This window comes from Zeugodacus cucurbitae, chromosome 6 (assembly GCF_028554725.1).
Source record: "Zeugodacus cucurbitae isolate PBARC_wt_2022May chromosome 6, idZeuCucr1.2, whole genome shotgun sequence".
NCBI classification, from domain to species: Eukaryota; Metazoa; Arthropoda; class Insecta; order Diptera; family Tephritidae; genus Zeugodacus; species Zeugodacus cucurbitae.
In genome coordinates this window covers 13,619,224-13,638,521 of record NC_071671.1, presented here as the reverse complement: position 1 = coordinate 13,638,521, position 19,298 = coordinate 13,619,224, and the positions used below count along the sequence as shown (strand labels likewise).

At 34.2% G+C, this 19,298-nt stretch overlaps 1 protein-coding gene across 2 annotated transcripts in view; it reads left to right on the top strand.

Annotated features, from left to right (window-relative positions):
- LOC105215106 (putative fatty acyl-CoA reductase CG8303) overlaps positions 1 to 14,652 on the top strand; it is a 35,039-nt gene extending 20,387 nt beyond the window's left edge. For both annotated transcript variants that reach the window (XM_054233672.1, XM_011188874.3), the window contains 5 exons: positions 8,072 to 8,460; positions 12,020 to 12,524; positions 13,535 to 13,976; positions 14,035 to 14,292; positions 14,510 to 14,652. In XM_054233672.1, coding sequence (XP_054089647.1) covers positions 8,194 to 8,460; positions 12,020 to 12,524; positions 13,535 to 13,976; positions 14,035 to 14,292; positions 14,510 to 14,642 — 1,605 coding nt within the window. In that variant the 5' untranslated portion in view covers positions 8,072 to 8,193 and the 3' untranslated portion in view covers positions 14,643 to 14,652. The remainder of the gene's footprint in view (positions 1 to 8,071; positions 8,461 to 12,019; positions 12,525 to 13,534; positions 13,977 to 14,034; positions 14,293 to 14,509) is intronic.
- The last annotated feature ends 4,646 nt before the right edge of the window (positions 14,653 to 19,298 follow it).

Below are 19,298 nucleotides of genomic sequence, written 5' to 3'. Positions count from 1 at the left end.
ACAATAAAACAAAAATATTTATTATTTATGCATATTTCATTGTTTTTGTCTTTTAGCATTAAGTGCATATTTATAAATACTTATAACGGAACTATTTGCAAATTTTATTTTCAAATTAATCTCTTCATTTCCTCTTTGTTTCAAAGCATCTGCTGTAGCAGTATGAAATTCCAAAGCAATAAAATTTATTCATATTCTGCATTATAATTTTGCATTCTCGAAATATTTCCTTTTCCACAATAATGCAATTAATGATTTTGAATTTCCAATACATGAATTCATAGAAATTTAGATTTTTTGTTCAATAAATCAATAATCGCGGAAGTTTATTGCAAATATGACAAAAATTAAACAAGGTAATCACAAAAAAAAATAATAAACAACTTTATTGAAAAAAAACAAATTGAATTAGTTAAATAAGTAGTTAATTAATAAACAACATTAATATGCTCATCACATATGCCAGCCCAAATTTAGAAAGTCTGCACTTCACAGGTGCGCCGAGGCAAAAAAAATAAATAATATATTTATAATAAATAGACGATGAATTTATTAATGAATAGCTTAGTTGCTAGGAGATTAAAAAAAATAATTTGGATATGAATAAAACAGAAAAGGAAAAGGAAACAGAGAAGGAAACAAGAAGTTTGGGATTGTCTCACTATGAGTTGTAAGCGGGATCGATGATATACTTTCTATTATACGTGAGAAAGTGATTATATTTTATTGTTGTTGGAATTGTTTCCTCAAAATTTCCAAATTACAAATTTCCCAAATCCAAATCCAAATTTTTAATATAGTTAACATTGCCTGTACACCTATCAAATTATTGACTCGGGAATAATACCAGCGAGGAATTATTCTGGTAAACAAAATAGTATTATGAAGAAGTACCACAACAAAAACTAGTTCTATGAAACTTCTCTTGTAAATCAAGGTATTTTTGCGTCTTAAAATTATATTTTATAATATTTTTTTTCTATAAAATATATTTTTTTGTTATTAATACAGTAATATTTTTTACCTCTTCAATTTTTTTTATATATTTTATTGGTTTTCATGTTTTTTTAAGTAAGAAACCACTACGTGACTATAAACATGTATACTATGTACATATTGTAAAAGTAACTTTAGTCATATCTATTTATATAAATAGAAATAAATCATATCAATATAAATATATATTTTACACATATTAAACTAAAACGGCAACTAAGCACTGCGAATAAAGCTGCGATTAGCATAGGAAATACGCAGTAATACGCACAATTTATCACAAATATTTATACATATTGATATATACAACTGTATTAGTAAGCGTGAAGCCATCAGTTAGCAAACTCATACAATCTATCAGCAGCAGACTCACCTAATTCGAAACTGAAATTTACATAAATGTGTACATATATGACATTTCGTAGACATTGCGTCGTGGCCATGTGAATGCCTTAAAACGAGGCGTTTTGAGAGTAAACAACATAAATAAATAGAGAAATAAAGAAAATGTGGTTTAAGAAATTAGAAAAAAATTTAAAATATTAAAAATTTAATGAGAATAAAAATATACAAAAAAATAAAATAACAACAATGATAATTATATCATAAAATGTAAAAAAAAAAAATAAAAAAAAGTTTACTTTAAATTTTTTTTTAATAATTTTTATAAACATTTAAAATAATAAAATAAATGAAAATAAATTGTCGGAAAAGAATTAGAATCAAATCAATTTAATAATTAATAATGAATAATTTTTTTAATAATTAATTTTACAAAAAAAATAATTGTTTTAACATATAATTTTTTAGTACCGCTATTAATTATAAAAATTAAAAACAAAAAAAATTTTAAGAAAAAAAATCGTAAAAATAAAAAAATTAAAAAATATAAAAACATATTTATTTATGATTATATATTGCAAAACAATTTTTGAGACCAAGAAATAGAATTAATGTGAATTTTTAAAATAAAATTTAGTAAAAAACAATAAAAATATTATTATTATGTTTAAAGAACTAAGTTAATAAATTAATGCGACTTTCCACATAAATAAAATAATTGTAGTTAAATATAATAAAACAATAAAAAATTTAAGTTTAAGGAATAATAATATCAAAAATTAATTTTGTAAATTTTTTTTAATTATAATTTTCACTAATATAATTTTTGAAAAATTTATTTATTTTCGCTTATTATAGCAATTAAACTTTAAATTTTCGTAACACATTTCTTAACTAAAATTTCCTAATAAGGCACTCTAATATTTCCAACCAATATTTCTAAACCAAAAAAACAGGTTTCTCTCGTCAAAAGCCCTTCAAATTTCACATTCATTTCTCATACAAAGCAGTTTATTGTTCTTTGCACAGTCGTTACAAAAGCACATTTTCTATAACAAAATATGTCAATATTGACTTATCAGTCACTACTACGCTATTTTGCCGTTAGCTTTAAAGGTATGCACGAAATTTTATGCGTGTTCAATAACAAAAAAGTATTGACAATAGATGGCGACGATACTCATCCAAAAGTCAGCTGCCAACAAAAGACTCAAGCAGCGAACTCGCTGTTGAATGTGTGTAACGCGTGGGATAATTGCCGCGCAGAAGGCAATATTTTTGAAGTGGTGACAACATACATATGTACATACACACGTCTAAGTGAAACTATAACTCAATAATAGAAGGTGTTAAAGTTGGGGAATTTTAAATGAAATTTTAGGCTCAAATGTGGCGGTTGAGGGCTCAAATAATAATATTTGGTTTTTATGATATTTTTTTGCTTGTGTACACTTCGTTAGTTTAGGTGAAAGCTGTCATAAAATACTTTGCGCATTTTAGTTTTACTTACATGACTTGTTGTTTCTGTAGTAATATGGTTGTAGTTGCTAAGTTACAAAGCAAATAAATGAGTACATCAATCACATCATATTGGTAATGGAATTTATAAATTAAAAATCATGTAATTGAACAGGTTGCATATTTCTTTATACAATTTAAATTTTTTTTTTTTGTAAAAAGTAAATTTTCTTTAAAAATATTTAGCAGAAAAAAAGTGGCAGAGTTTTGACTTTTAAATGTATTTAAAAATTTTTAAGTTTATTTGATAATTTATGCTGTTCTTTTTAATATTTAGATCACATTTTGGGAGAAAATAGTTATCTGAAGCCTATCCCTATTTCATTACACAATTTTTTGAAGATTTTCTTCACCTTAAATCACAAACACATGCGCTTTCAAAGCTTTAGAATACTGCTTCGTTCAGAAACTTTAAAGTTAGGTCAGCTTTTGAAGCCTGCTTCAGCTTGGGCATCATTTACAACCTTAAAAGTAGAGTCCATTGACATGTTAAGAGAGAAGATAATGCTTAGGCTGATAGGCATTCTCAAAAAATAGCTACAATTTACTGGCTTCTAATTATCAAAGACTTAGCCTCAAGCAAAAATCTTCAATTAAAATTTAGACTATTTGGTACCAGTGGGGACTATTCTAAATGTGCTTCTTCCATTTTAAAAGCATTTTAATTTATTAATGCAATAAGGAAGCTAGTGAGTTATTTTTCTACCAACTTATGTAATAGATATCTGATCAGAACCTTGTTTTAACCCTGCATAAATACGTAATTTCGGTCGATGTTCTCTGTCCTTGGTATTACGAAAATGTATTCAATTTATAGCGGTTAACCAGACTTTCTGGTATAAACTGGTATAAAAACAATTGAACAAGCGACTGGTATACATTAAATATTAAACTGGCATAATCATTTATAAAATACAATTATTATATATAAAGTAAAATATCTTAAAGTATTTTCCCAAATTCAGCACGGCCATGATTTACTTTCTAGTCATTTTAGTACATTATCTAGCACTTCTCTTTTATATCATTTTAGACCAATTCACAACCCAAATTAATTAAAATTTTTCAACTCCATTAAAAAAAAATAATAGGTGTGTCTTGTGAATGAGCACTGACTGCTGTTGCTGATAGTTTCATTTGCTATAAACGCAGAGGAAGTAATGAAAAGACGGAATTATCAAAAACTCAAAAATCTTTAATTAATTTACACACCCCTTTATTTACATACATAAATGTCTACAGATTTTTTTTTTTATTTTTCATTTAAATATCTTATTTTAACTGACTGCAGCTAGTTGCTCACCTCCAAGCACAAAACCGTATTTCGAACTATCTTAAAGAAAAAACGCTAACTACAAACGGTCAGTTCCGGTAAAGGTAAAGCACTTCAACACTGTTTGTCAGCTCCGCATTACAAACATATAAACATACATATTCACCTGCGCTAATGTGTTGCTGTTATTTGATTGTAATGGCATTTGATCGTAATCGATGCAGACACGCGCAGCTTCATTTGAAATAAATCAAAGTGACCTTGACACAAATACCAATACTAAAAACCCAGTAATCGAAGAGTAGAAATAAACAGCTAGCAAGTTAAGTTTTTGTAGACAGACTACGATGACATGAATCACAAATTTCATTCATTGAACGCATTCGAGTGCAAATGCACGCGCTTTTACTTACAAATGTGTACATAAATATGTCACAAGTTATAAGCAGCGGAGGAATGCGAGGTAAAAGACGCTTACGCAGCATTAAAAGCAAAGCAAAAGGTCGTGTGACACATAAACCACAGATTTTAAAGATTTCAGAAAATTGCAGCTGCATATATTAATACAATTGTTGAACAGACGCATTAGCTCGCACGTTTTGCAGACAGAAGGGCGCTCTAAATACTTGTTTACTATGAATATTAAATTAAAGTGGCTAAAATTAGTACGAGGAGAGGAATGCATTGAAAATAGATAACTCAAATGTTTCAAAGTTTTAATAATAAAAAAATGTCTTAGCACTGTTTATTTCAGATGAACTCCATCATATTTTTAAATATCTAATAATAGTTACAGCGAATTATTATCTAAAGAGTGTTAAAAAATTCAGTAGATTTTTGTGAAATAGACTTAAAAAACTTGATTAATGGTGAGCAAGAATAATTAAGGTATAAAAATCTTCAACTGATTCTTTATGGTTTTTCCAGAATTTTTGAAGTAATGACACGTCTAAGACAAAGTTGATCTCAATTTCTAGATTTTCTATGTTTGCTATATACATATATCCATATTTCAATTTCAAAACCAAAGCACTATCGGTATAATGGATGTGCCTGAAAGAACCACAACCGATGAAAAATTATTGCTGTACTCCAATTGCTTTCTCTTGAAGAATAAATAAGAAGGTCGTCACCGAACTTTAATACAATAAATCTAGATTAACCAATTTATAACAAAATATTGATGAAGAGATACGAATCTTGATAACGGCTGTCATCTCTTTAGAAGAAATTGATAAAAATTAAGACACATAGGAATAGAGCAATATGGATTTCAAATTCAAGAGATATAGGAAGTTTTCTGCCGGAGATTACAAAATTATCCAACTGATTGAAAAATTTAGTCCAGTGAAATTTATAATACAAACTTTTTCATACAATATGGGAGCCATGCTGAGATTTAAGGGGTCATGTGACGGCCTGTTGAAGGATATTTTAGAATATATTTTCTACCACTTATAAATAGTTTGAGCTTTAAGTCAAACATAAATTTTAAACTAAAAATGTGCAGAATATGATTTACAACATTCTGAACGTCCCGGCCTCGAAAAAATTAACTTACACTTCCTCCACGATTGCGGCTGATTGGCTTATCAGAAACAAAACAAAATAGTGGCGTTTTAATCTGTAAGCTTAAATGCATGGCTATGACTAATGTCAAATGAATATACCAAAAATTGGACCTTGGTAGACATTTGAAAAAATTTCGAATTTTGCCTTTTTTTGTTCTTTTCCTATAAAATCTGCTAGTAAAGCCGTTTTTGAGATACGATGGAGTAAAGTTTGAAAAACACAGATTTGAGAAGAACGCGTTCAAACTTTCCAGCTGCCAACTCAGCGTTTCGAACAACTCATTTTTCTAACTGCAGCATCTTTATAACGACTTCGCATTGTAAAAAAAACTTTCTACCGTATTCTAGTCATGTTAAGAAAGCAATTTATGATAAAAAAAAATAATTTTTTTGAAAGAAAGATTACAGTTAAAACTACAACGAAACTGCCATAACTTGAACTTCTATAAGTCGAAGATCGCCATAACTCTAACATTTGAAATGGCAATAGAAGAGAAATTTCTTAAAAATTTCCTTCCATAAATCGAACTATTCGATTAGGTAATAATACATAATTTCAAATTTTACTATCGAGGCCGGATTTTAAAAGAGTCCCTTTATATCGTATGGAGTTGAACTAAAAATATGATATTACACCATAAATTGCATAAATCATGTAACAAAGGGATGGGATACAGACGTCAAGAGCCAAACAATAGCAAACTGGGAGAAGAAAATTACAAAATACATGTTAAAAACATAGTGTACATAAAACTTTATGCGATGTAAATAAATAAAAATGTATATAAATTTATATTTTACAGCTTTTTGAAATATTTTTTTTATTTTAAAATTTTCTATCACTCGAAGTTTTTTTGTGAATTATGGTGATGCGAGTTAGAGAAGTTCCACTGTATATTCCGCTGAATGTTACCATCTGTTACAAATTTTTAATTCAATAAAATGTATACGATATACGAATTACTACAATATGTGTACAAATTAATAAGATTTTTAAAATATAATATATAGAGTGTTACCACCATTAAAAAATTAATTAATAATTAAAACAAATAATACATTAGCTATAACATGGTTATCCAACGGAAGATCTTTAAGAAAGCTTCCATTTAAATACGAAATAAGTTAATAATATATAAGTAAAATATCTACGATTTAATATAATAACAAAAGACACCCAATAATTATTAAAAATTAATAATTTTTTGGTGAGGGTTGCCATCTGCCTCTCCAATTTCTGATGGCAGATTCCTGATAACCAATGTTCATTGTATAATATATTATAAATTATAGTCAAATAAAAATAATAATAATAAAAAAAAAATTAAAAATAAAAAATATATTTACAATTCAGTTTTTTGGTACTCTCTATTATGACACAATCTTTCACTCATTGAATATATGTACTACTTAATCAACTACAAGGTTACCATATTTCACACAAAGCACCCAATAAGAAAACCTTAACTTTTTGTAATATTTAAATTTAAATTATTCCATAAAAATATCTATTAATAAATAATAAGCTCTTCGTATTGTGGGCCATAAAATTTACACTGCGCTTTGAACTTGAAAGTATTTTATTATCTTCCATGTGTCTTTTATCAAATGACCTACAGCAATTTGTTCTAAAGAAACAAATTAATACAAATTCAAGTCAAAGTCGAAAATTAATTCTTAATAAAAACCTTGACAGTGCACACATGCAGAGATATAGTTATAACAGCAATTTTCGACTAATCAGCATTTAACGGTCACAACAAAAGATTCGCTTTTAAAACTAATAATAATATATTTCTATTTTTCTAGTTTGTTAAGAACCAAAATAAAGAAATCTTAAAATTAGTATAATTAATGAACAAGCAGAACAACAACAATACAATCAACACTTGTATCGTGTCTAAGGAAGCGGCGGAAAAAACCTGTATATGTATGTTTACGCTCGCGTTACTACGCACGCACCAAGGCCAGGGTTGGGTGCAAGCGCATGCGCGCAAGGCCACACCGCTGACAAGTTGCCGCCGTGACAAGCCAAAGACCCAGACTTGTCGCTACAGCCGCGGCGGTGGCTGTGAATGTGTCGACGGCAGTGGCTGCTAACGCACGCGCTTTCGACGACATTCACGACGGTCAAGTGCATGAGCTGTCGATTTTCCAATTTTTTCCACAATTTTTGTTTTTGTTTTGACTTTGATTTTGAAAAAATGCAAATCTGCAGTTTAAAATATTTTTCTTGCTACGCATAAAAACCACATGAGTCATTTGAATAAATACAGTTATGAGCTGTAGAAATCGGGTTTTCAATAACACTTATAATTTTTTTATATTTTACCTTCAATAACTAACTTGTTACCACTCTTTATCTTTCCAGCCTACTCGTGTGCTCACTTCTGGACCGTTACCACTGCGTCACCTTGACTTTTAATATTACTGCTTTACACCGTCGCTTTGTAATCAGTCACATTGGCGCCGCCGACAAATCTCAATTACACGATGGCTGTCATCAGTGATCATGGCAGCAGCACCGAAGAGCTGTCGCTCAAAGAGCAACATGAGAAGAATCTAAAGAATATCGGCACAGTGCCAGAGTTCTTTGCGCACAAGAACATTTTCATCACTGGTGGTACGGGCTTTCTGGGCACTGTGCTGATTGAGGAACTCTTGGATACACATCCCGACATTGGCACCATCTATGTATTGGTTAGAGGAAAACGCAAATTCGATCCTAATGAGCGTATAAGTCGTTTGCTGCAGAAACCGGTAAGTGAGAGTGCTCGAGAATATGGGATATCCTAAGACTATATATCAGCTGGAAATAGAACCACGAATTTACATCTATTTTAATTAAATATAATCTGGGTTGAGTTGAGGGAAGATACTTAAGACATATACGAGTATGATACACCCCAGTCCCACAAAGACGAGATTTTGAATTATTTACGGTTAAGGGTATGCATGTAACTCGTTAAATTCTCTTCCAGTTATCTTCCCAGTGGAATTTCTCGAACTGATATTGATTTAAGGAGTTATCGGCTAATTCCAGAAGTTCGCATCAATTTCAATATCTCCAAGTAAAATCAAACTCTTGCACTTTCTCTAAAGTTCTCATATCTCCTTTCGTACCTCTACCCAGTAATTTACGGCATACTTAGCGAGTTAAAGATACAAATGCACTTATAACGTTGAAACAAGTTATTGTTCCGTCTATAGAGAGAGCATAGAGGTTTTGAGCGAGCGAAACAGAAAAAAGAGGGATGTTAACTCTTTTCTACATTGAACTGAATCTTTAGTAAATACATATACGACAAGTTGTTGTTGTTGTAACCGTTACTCAAGCCTGCCTGAACCGACAAGCCTAGACTAACTGTCATTGAAATCATCTAACGGAAAGCCCATGAAACGAGCTGATTCGATAGGGTAGGATCAAAGAAAAAGGGGTGTTAGATGAGTAGGACTAAGGGATGGCAAAGAGATCATATGTTGAGTTTGTCAGGGTCTAGTCTGGATAAGTAGAAGGTAGAAGGTAGATGCGATGGGGGGGTGTTGTTTCTCCAAGTACGTCATTCACGGAGAGGGAGTCAATGAAGGTGTTAAGGGCTCCTCTGTGAATGGCGTTCAATGCTTGTCTATAGTTGGTCGCATCCGAAGTCCTGTCGGTGTAGTCTATTAGGTCGTCGACGTAATTCAGGAAGGTATTCTTGATGGCTCTTTGAGGCGGCTCGGCTTCCAGTAGGTGACTGCAAGGATGATTACTGCGAAAGCATCGCAACAGAAACTGTTTGGAGAGCATTTCGTTATGCTCCTTGACAGGTAGCATACGGGCCTCATTGTGAAGTTGCTCCATAGGAGACATCAAGAGGCAATCTATAGCTGTCCGGAGAGCGGTGTTTTGACAAGTTTGACGCTTTCCCATCTGCGTCCTACTGCATCCATTTCGTATGCCTATTTCCAATAATTGATTTCAAAAGCAAATGTAATAAAATATAATAAAAATAAATTGCGACAAATTAGCCAATGGAGACTAACTTTATGCACCACCATCAAATATCTTACATAATTTCCTATAGATATACTATAATTCATATATTCACTGAAGCATTATGAGCTTCAACTAATTACAATATGACAATCTCATAAAGGTATAAAGAAAACCACAACGCATCAGCACCCAGCCGTAACCGCCTACCAACGGCAGGCGGGCAAGCAAGCGAGTGACATTCAGCGAACTGCGACATTTGTCAAAATGGACGGATGCGGCTAAGTGCGCTGGAAGTTATGAAGAAATAATTGAGGAAGTGAGAAGAAAATGTTGAAAGCTGAATTTTTCTAAATAATAACAAAAATATGAAAAAATACTGGAACAGATGTCACGAAGCATCCGCTTGAAATTCAAAAGCGACGCGAAAAAGTTATTTAAAAAATTTAAAAAATCTTACAGTTTTTGTTTTCTTCTGTATATCTACGCTTTCCTTATGTGACACCCGCCCACACGTACGTACGTACGTCAGTGACCGTTGTCCGCGAATGGGTTTTGCACTTGACGCATGCGCAACACGTCACACGCTCTAAAAATACAAAGCAGTCGCAGACAATAAAAAAGATGTTGAGGGAAAAATGCAAAAATACATTTATAGTGAAATAATGGCGCACTTAATGACACATGAAGTGCGACTTAAGTTGTTAATTCATTAATGCGACTACATGGCACTTCAGCCATTGCCGCGTCGCGCTTTGCTACCGTTATTGTTTTTTCATGCCACTTTTCCCCACTTCGCATGCATATGCACTAACAATTGTAATAAATTTAATTGTAATCGCATAATAATGACAAAATATGCAGTTTACAAGTCATTAAAGTAGTTCGTAAAATTAAAGCCATTGCCGCCACGTTGTGTAGGCCGTTCAAAAAATATGCGATAAATTAAAACAAATTATGAGAAAATAAGCGTAAAGGAATATAGTTGAAATCACTATTTAAATGGTAATGCATTTGTCAGTTGATTTAATAAAATCATTAACTTCATTGAGTTTATTTTATTTTCTTTTTATAGAATTTGTCACCAAAATACAAGATTAAATTATAACCTCGAATAAATATTAACGTCACAGTTATATTTCAGAACCCCATATAACTTTAGTAGGTAGGGCCCAAGAGGCCTTTGGAATTCAAAATCGCTAAATCACTCCGATGACCTCCTTATCGATTTGTGATTAGAGGTACCTTAAAGGGAATACTATTTTCAGGGATTTTCCAACAGAAATATATTCAAGATAAGTCTCTGAACCTTAAACATTACTATTAGTTGAGCTAATTCAATACCCAACCGTCCAAAATGAGACCGGACGAGAAATCCCAGATAAGTATTTGAACCTTAAACATTACTATTAGTTGAGCTGATTCAATACCCAACTGTCCAAGATGAGGCCGGACGAGATATACAATTTAAGTTTCCGAACTTCTAACATTTCTATTAGTAGAGCTGATTCAGCACCCCTGTCTAAGATGAGATCGGACTAGATATCCAAGATAAGTCTCTGAACCTCAACATTACTATTAGTTGAGCTGATTCAATAGCCATCTATCCAAGATGAGACCGGACGAGATATCTAAGATTAGTCTCTAAATCCATTCAAGATAAGTATATGAACCTTAAACATTACGATTAGTTGAGCTGATTCAATACCCTTTTGTCCAATCTCTGAACTTTAAAGATTACTATTCTTTAAGCTGATTAAATATCTATCTGTCCAAATATTTTCTTTAATAAGCGCTTTATCCAATTCCACCGTGGGTCAGCCAGCCTCAGTTCAAATAAAACAGTTTCTATTTGAACTGAGGCTGGCGCTGAAGGACTGCTATAATTGTGATAACGATGGATCGGAAAATTCAGATGAATTAGATAGCACGTTAGACTCTGGGGAACAATAGGAGGTTCAAAACATTAAAAACTATGCTGGTATTCATACTCTAGAATATAACCAGAACACATCGGTACACGCTGATTGAACAAGGTTACTATGTTTTAATGTTATAAACTAAGCTTAAAGGTTAGAGACATTTTTCGTCAAAGAGGTGTAAATAATATTTTAGATAATAGAGTTCTTTGCCTATCGTTCATCCGTAATAATAGCTAAAGAAATATCTTGAGATGAAAAATTTATAAGATAACGAAACTTAAACAGCTGGAGCTTAATTCATTCATAACATAATACATAACATTCTTTCAAGACTTCACAACAAACTATTTTAGCATATTTCTTTTAATATAAATGTTTATATTTAATTATTAACAACATGCCTGTATTTCTCCCACCACAGATCTTCCAGAAATTCAATGAGAAGTCACTCGCTAAAGTCGTACCGGTTGTTGGCGAATTGAGTGAAGTGAATTTCGGCTTCAACGAGGCAATACTGAACGAACTCATCGATAAGGTGAATGTGATCTATCACAGCGCCGCCACAATCAAATTCAGTTCACCACTACGTACGGCCATCAAGACCAATTTAACCGGCACAATGCGCACAATAGAATTAGCTAAGAAATTGAAAAATCTCTCCGCATACATTTATCTCTCCACCGCCTTTTGCAATAGCAACAATCGCGGCCTCATTGTCGAAGAAGTCTACAAATCACAATTTGATCCATATGATATGATGAAAATGGCTGAGGATGATGCTAAATGGGAAGATTTCACAGACGAGAAATGTAAGGAGATCATACGCGATCACCCCAATACATATACATTCACAAAGAACCTATCGGAGAATCTACTAATGGCAGAGATGTCGGGATTGCCGGCGGCGATTGTGCGACCATCGATTGGTGAGTATGAAAGAACGTGAATATGAAGAGGAATATGAAGAAGAGGAATGAAAGTAGATACAGCCGTTTGATTAATCGCTAATAAAATTTTTTGAATGTAAAAATAGCGATTTAACAACGCTACTTATAGGCAAATCTTTTAATTAATGGACTTTATTCTGTTTTTACAATTCATTTGCGCAAATTTTTGTGTTTTGCCAATTTTTTATAAAATTCGAAGCAAGTATAATAGTCTGGTTCATCAACCACAGGCTTAAGACAATCTACATTGTAAATAATACAGAAGAATTGTTCGATCTCTCAAATAAATAACAGAAATATTTCGAAAATAAAGTAAATAAGGAAAGACCTAAACTATATGTTCTGGTATTTAATAATTATTTACCTAATTATAAAGTATTTGTTTTTATTTATCTAGTAAAATTTATCATACCAAAAATTTACCCGGACAAGAGATACAATTTTTTTTGCAGTTTGGCATTTTTAGAACGAAAGATCGAATCTGCGGAATCTGATCTTAGTTCTTAACCTAACCTAGATGATCAGATCTCTTCAAAACATATCTGTCTACTGAAGAACTTCATATCCTATCACATCTATCTAACTAGCTAAAACTTAAAGAATACGATCAGTCCCGAAACCTATCCTAACCTAATCTAAATCGAAACAGGACATATTGCGATTTTTGGCAATTCCAACATCCCTAATCCTGAAAGTCCTTAGATTGAAATTAAATATTTCTCAAGAATTAGACCTAAAGAATATAGTTCTTACTAAAATTTTATCAAGTATACTAGTTAATGACTGTTTTAGAGGCAAATATGATATTTTATGCAAATATATTGCTCTTATTCAGCGGAGCTTGAGACAAACAATGTTCCAAGTTAACAAATTTCTTTTTTCTTGGACACATTTCACAAAGAAACGTCTAAATCAATCTTACAATTATCTCTTATACTTTCAAATGTTGCTTTAACTATAATAACTTTTTCTTACTCATCTTCATACAGTTTACGGTACCTGGGAGCACCCGATGAAAGGTTGGGTCGGCAATGCAAATTCTGGTCATCTCGGCTATTTAGCCGGCTTCGTAAAGGGTATCTTCCGCACTATGTGCGGTCGTGCCGCCTCTGTCATCGATATTATACCATGCGATTTTGTGATCAACTCTTCATTAGTTATGGGCTGGTATGTGGGTACACATCCATTGGAACAACCCGAAGTCATACATTGCACATCGGGTGAGGTGAACCCGCTAACACTGCGTGAATTCTGTGTTATAATGAATGAGAGCGTCAAACGGCATCCACCAAATAATTTCGTCTGGAAACCTAGCACAAAATTGCGTAACGGTTGGCGTTACAATCTCTTCTTTTACCTCTTTCACATACTGCCCGCGCTCGCTTACACCATACCAGAAAAACTATTCGGTATTGGCATGCCACAGCATACGTGAGTATTAATTAGACATATTCAGAGGTAAAAATTTTTAAATAATATTATTTTCTAGCGCCTACGAGTACATGCGCGTCTTTCACAAGGGCACCAAAGCATTCGACTACTTTTTGGACAAAGATTTCCGCTATTCATTAAAGAATGCCTTGCGCATTATGTCGATGATGCATGAGAGTGACAAAAAGCGTTATAACTTTGATTCGAGTACGTGTGATTGGTCCGAGTTCATTGATCGCTGTTTGATCGGTGTACGACGCTTCTACTTCAAGGAGGCTGCAGAGACCACTGATTGGCATCGCATGTATTGGAGAGTGTGAGTATACATTTCGCACTCAGTAGATGTCATTAAATTTGATAGCATCAGCTATTTTGTTTACGTGACATTAGCGCCAAAATTGAGTAATATCAACTGTGAACTTGAAACTTAAAATTTGAAATTTGAGTTCTAGAATTTTATTTTTGATAATTGTTATTGTACTAATGTCATATACCAATTTAAAAACATTTTCTCACCCTCTCTATCTTTATAGTTTCAATATCATACACTACCTTGGCTTCCTGGTGCTCTTCCTCTTCATCTTCGGCATTTGCGCATTGCTCTTCGGTTTAACTATTGGTCTTACGTTATCACTGGCCATTTGGGGCTTCCTGGTGTGGTTGTGAGCGAGAGGAGCTCACAATTTACCGAAGCAATAACAACAAACTCTTATTCCACATCTGTCAAATTCATTATTAGTCTTAAAATCTTTGTTTAGGGGAATTTTCCAAAGCCTTCTACTTTTTTATAATATATCATGTACCATGACGTATTTGTCATGGTCTATATACCTAAATATTTGTGGGCGTATATTTTAGTTTAATTTTTAATTTTAATTGTTTTAACTAATTATTACAAAATAGTTATGAGTACAAGTCATTGTTAGCAGTCAAGATAAACAAGCAACTTACATAGCAACAACACATATAAACATAAAATTAAACAAAAAACAGTTAAAAAATACATATTTTACTTACTTTTGTTTCTTAGGTACAAAAGTTTATAGTAAATATATCGAATTACTCTTAAGTACACAATAAAATAAATATTTTCTTAAAATATACGTAAACCAAATTAAATGGATTTCAGGAAATACGTTTAACAAAAAAAACAGTTATAACAGTACAGTTATAAAAATAATTTTTACAATTACAAATATTAAACGATACAAAGGCGAATAAATACTTTGCTAGATATACATACATATGATTTCTTAGCAAAAACAAAATGAGTTCCATAAAAACGAACAACTTTAGTTTTAGTTTTTAGCATAACTACATATACAATATATAATTTTGTATGCTGTGCAATTTAACGATGATAAATATAAATACTGGAGAACAGATGTTTTTTATTATAATATGTGAAGTTACTAATTCCTAGACTGATTTCACTAATTTTCGACACCAAGCTACATTATATCCAGATTCACTAAACTTTGTCAAGTTATCTCACATATTTACACATATCCCACCGAATGTTTGAACCCTCTAAAATATTAGATATTATGTTGTCAAATATCTGTGATGACGGTGTGATGTGGTGACCGATTTAGTTCAAATATGCGCCGTTTCGTTCGATAATCTTTTTCCATCTAGACTGCAACTTCATAATACCCCCGTCGTAGAAGCCCCCCCTCCTTTTTTACGAAGAACTCGGACAGCCATTTTTCACAAGCCTCGCACTACCAAAGAAGTGAGTGGCCTGGCGTTGTCCTAGTGGAACACTACACCCTTCCTTTGGCCAATTCTAGACGCTTCTGGTCGATCGTCTGCTTCAAGCGATCCAGTTGTTCGCAGTAGATGGTAGAATTAAGCGTCTGGCCATATGGTAGCAGCTCATAGTGGATGATTCCCTTCCAATCCCACCAAACACACCACAAAACCTTCCTGGCCGTCAATCCCGGCTTGGCCACTGTTTGGGACGATTCACCGGCCTTCGACCATGACCGTTTTCTCTTGATATTGTCGTATGTGATCCATTTTTCGTCGCCAGTCACCATCCGTTTCAAAAATAGATCGAATTCGTTCCGTTTCAGTAGCATATCGCAGGCGTTGACTCACGGAACGTTTCTCTAGCGAATTTGCCTTTAACGAAGGAAAACTTTAAAATAGCGCGAATTTCGGCGTTAGTGAACTCCATGCTTACACGTTTATTACTTTTGAACGCAATATCCAAACTAATCATGCATAGTGTCGTTTTGTAGGTTATGTCAAGACCTTTCAAAGATGTGTAGTATATCCAGATACGAGCTCTGTAGCGCTTTATACATAGCCGCGAATTTCAAAGAAAAAAAGGCGGAATGGAGACAACCTAATATTATATATGGGAGCTAGGGTGCTAGAAATAATCTGATTTTACACATTTTTGGCAAAGTAACTTATTACTATCAAGAAAAAGCATTCTTCTTCTTGACTGGCGTAGACACCGCTTACGCGGTTATAGCCGAGTCCACAACAGCGCGCCACGTATCCCTCCTTCTGACAGTTTGGCGCCAATTGATTATACCAAACGAAGCCAGATCCCTCTCCACCTGGTCCTTCCATCGGAGTGGAGGTCTCCCTCTTCCTCGGCTTCCACCAGCGGGTACTGCATCGAATACTTTCAGAGATTCGCTGGACTATGTCTATGTCGTCGAATAACACATACAGCTCATCGTTCCATCGTCTGCGGTATTCGCCGTTGACAATGTATTAGGGACGATAAATCTTCCACAAAACCTTTCTCTCGAAAACTTCTAGTGCCATCTCATCGGATGTTGACATCGTCCACGCTTCTGCACCGTAAAGTAGGACGGGAATGATGAGAGACTTGTAGAGTTTGTTTTTTGTTCGTCGAGAGGGGACTTTACTTTTCAATTGCCTACTCAGTCCATAGTAGCACCTATTGGCAAGTGTGATTCTGTGTTGGATTTCCAGGCTGACATTGTTATTGCTGTTAATGATGGTTCCCAGGTAGACGAAATTATCTACAACTTCAAAGTTATGACTGTCAACAGTGGCGTGGGAGCCAAAACGCGAATACGCTGACTGTTTGTTTGACGACAGGAGATATTTCGTCTTGTCCTCATTCACCACCAGACCCATACGCTTCGCTTCCTTATCCAGTCTGGCGCGGGTGTTGTTTCCAATGATATTGATATCATCGGCGTACACCAGTAGCTGTACACTCTTATGAAATATTGTACCTTTTCTGTTTAGCACTGCAGCTTGAATTATTGTTCCAGCATCAGGTTGAAGAAATCACAGACGGAGGTTTTGGTGTTGCTCAACGTCAGCTTTGCGTGGATACCAAATACAGAAATCGCGGCATAGAGGCAGCTCCTTTTCGTGCTGTCGAAAGCAGCTTTAAAGTCGACAAAGAGATGGTGTGTGTCGATCCTATTTTCAAGGGTCTTCTCCAAAATTTGGCGCATGGTAAATATCTGGTCTGTTGTTGATTTTCCAGGTTTAAAGCCACACTGATAAGGTCCAATCAGTTTGTTGACGGTGGGCTTTAGTCTTTCACACAGTACGCTTGACAGAACTTTATACGCGTTGTTGAGGAGGCTTATCCCACGGTAATTGGCGCAAATTGTGGGGTTTCCCTTTTTGTGTATTGGGCAGAGTATACTGAGATTCCAATCATCAAGCATGCTTTCTTCCGACCATATTCTGCAAAGAAGCTGATGCATGCACCTTATCAGCTCTTCGCCGCCGTATTTGAATAGCTCGGCCGGTAATCCATCGGCACCCGCCGCCTTATTGTTCTTCAAGCGGGTAATTGCTATTCGAGTTTCTTCACGGTCGGACAATGGAACATCTGCTCCATCGTCGTCGATTGGGGAATCGGGTTCGCCATCGCCTGGTGTTGTACTTTCACTGCCATTCAGCAGGCTGGAGAAGTGTTCCCTCCACAAACTCAGTATACGAGTAGAAAATCAAGTCGAGTAGAAAATCGTTCGGCTGTCGGTATGTCGATATGTTGAAGAACCTCGCTTTGATGCGGATTGTGGCTAGACGTTCATCCACAGGAGTGAATGCCAGGACTCGACGATGGAGTCTCTCTCCCACCACGAATCCCACACCGAATTTGCGCTCCTTTATATGGCCGCTGTAGTAGATGTCACAAGGACCCACCTTCTTCCGTCCTTGTCCCGTCCATCGCATTTCTTGGATTACGGTGATGTCAGCCTTTAGTCGTTTGAGGATATCAACCAGCTGGGCGGAGGCACCTTCCCAATTAAGGGTCCGGACATTCCAGGTGCATGCCCTTAATTCGTAGTCCTTTAAACGTTTGCAGTGGTCGTCATCAAAATTGGGGTCTCTCAGCCGAGGCTGTTTCTTCCTTTTCATTGGGGGGTGTTTTTATGTGGTGGGTCCCAAACCCTACGCACAACCGCATAAGCGGGTTTCGCCTTCTCTCTTTAGCTCGCCTCCAGACGGATGTCTGTTGGCTACCCAGAGGATACTTGGTCTAAGACCGGAAGTCGTGAGCTGCTTGAGCCACATGTAAAAGAATCGTTCCTGGCCACTCCCAAGTGAATGACAGTCAGAAACTTTCCTCACTTACGTGAACTTCTACATATGACTCTATCCTCCGCAAATATTAATTTTCGTATAGCTTTATTAATGGATTTATTATAGCACTTTAAAGATTTCATATAAGTATCAAGTTTCATTATGAATTTTTTACTCAAGTTATCAAGTTATCTCAATATATATAATTTATTCAAGGAGCCATTTTTAGACGAATGTGATCTCGATTTAAGACACACTCGGTTATTTCCGATATTGCAATTATGTGAAAGTCAATCTCACCAACTGAAATCACTATTTTGATTGAATGGATGGTATATGCGGGGGCTAATATTCGATTTCACCCATTTTTGGGTTACATTCTCTTACTCATTACCAGTTGGCGCCAAAAAAACAAAAAGGAGGAATGAATGGCGCGTTCTGGTGGATTTATTCAACAAATGTTTGGGCATATCAACCCCTGATCTGAATATGCATCTAATATTCTGTGCAACTCGACTCCAAAAGAAATGGAATAGGCCAAAACGTCTGAAGAGCCTACTATGTAATTGTAAGTATATGACTAACAAGAATACATCCGTAAGTCTAACACTACAAACTAAGTTGTATTACAATTAGCTTTATTTATTTCAAATTTAACGGTTTAAATATACTATATGAGACAATGTGTACCTTAATAAACGCCTAAAAGTATGCCATAAACTTGAACGAAATTACAGCGTTGGATTTTTTGGCACTAGTGTAATACGACACTTATTTCGTAGA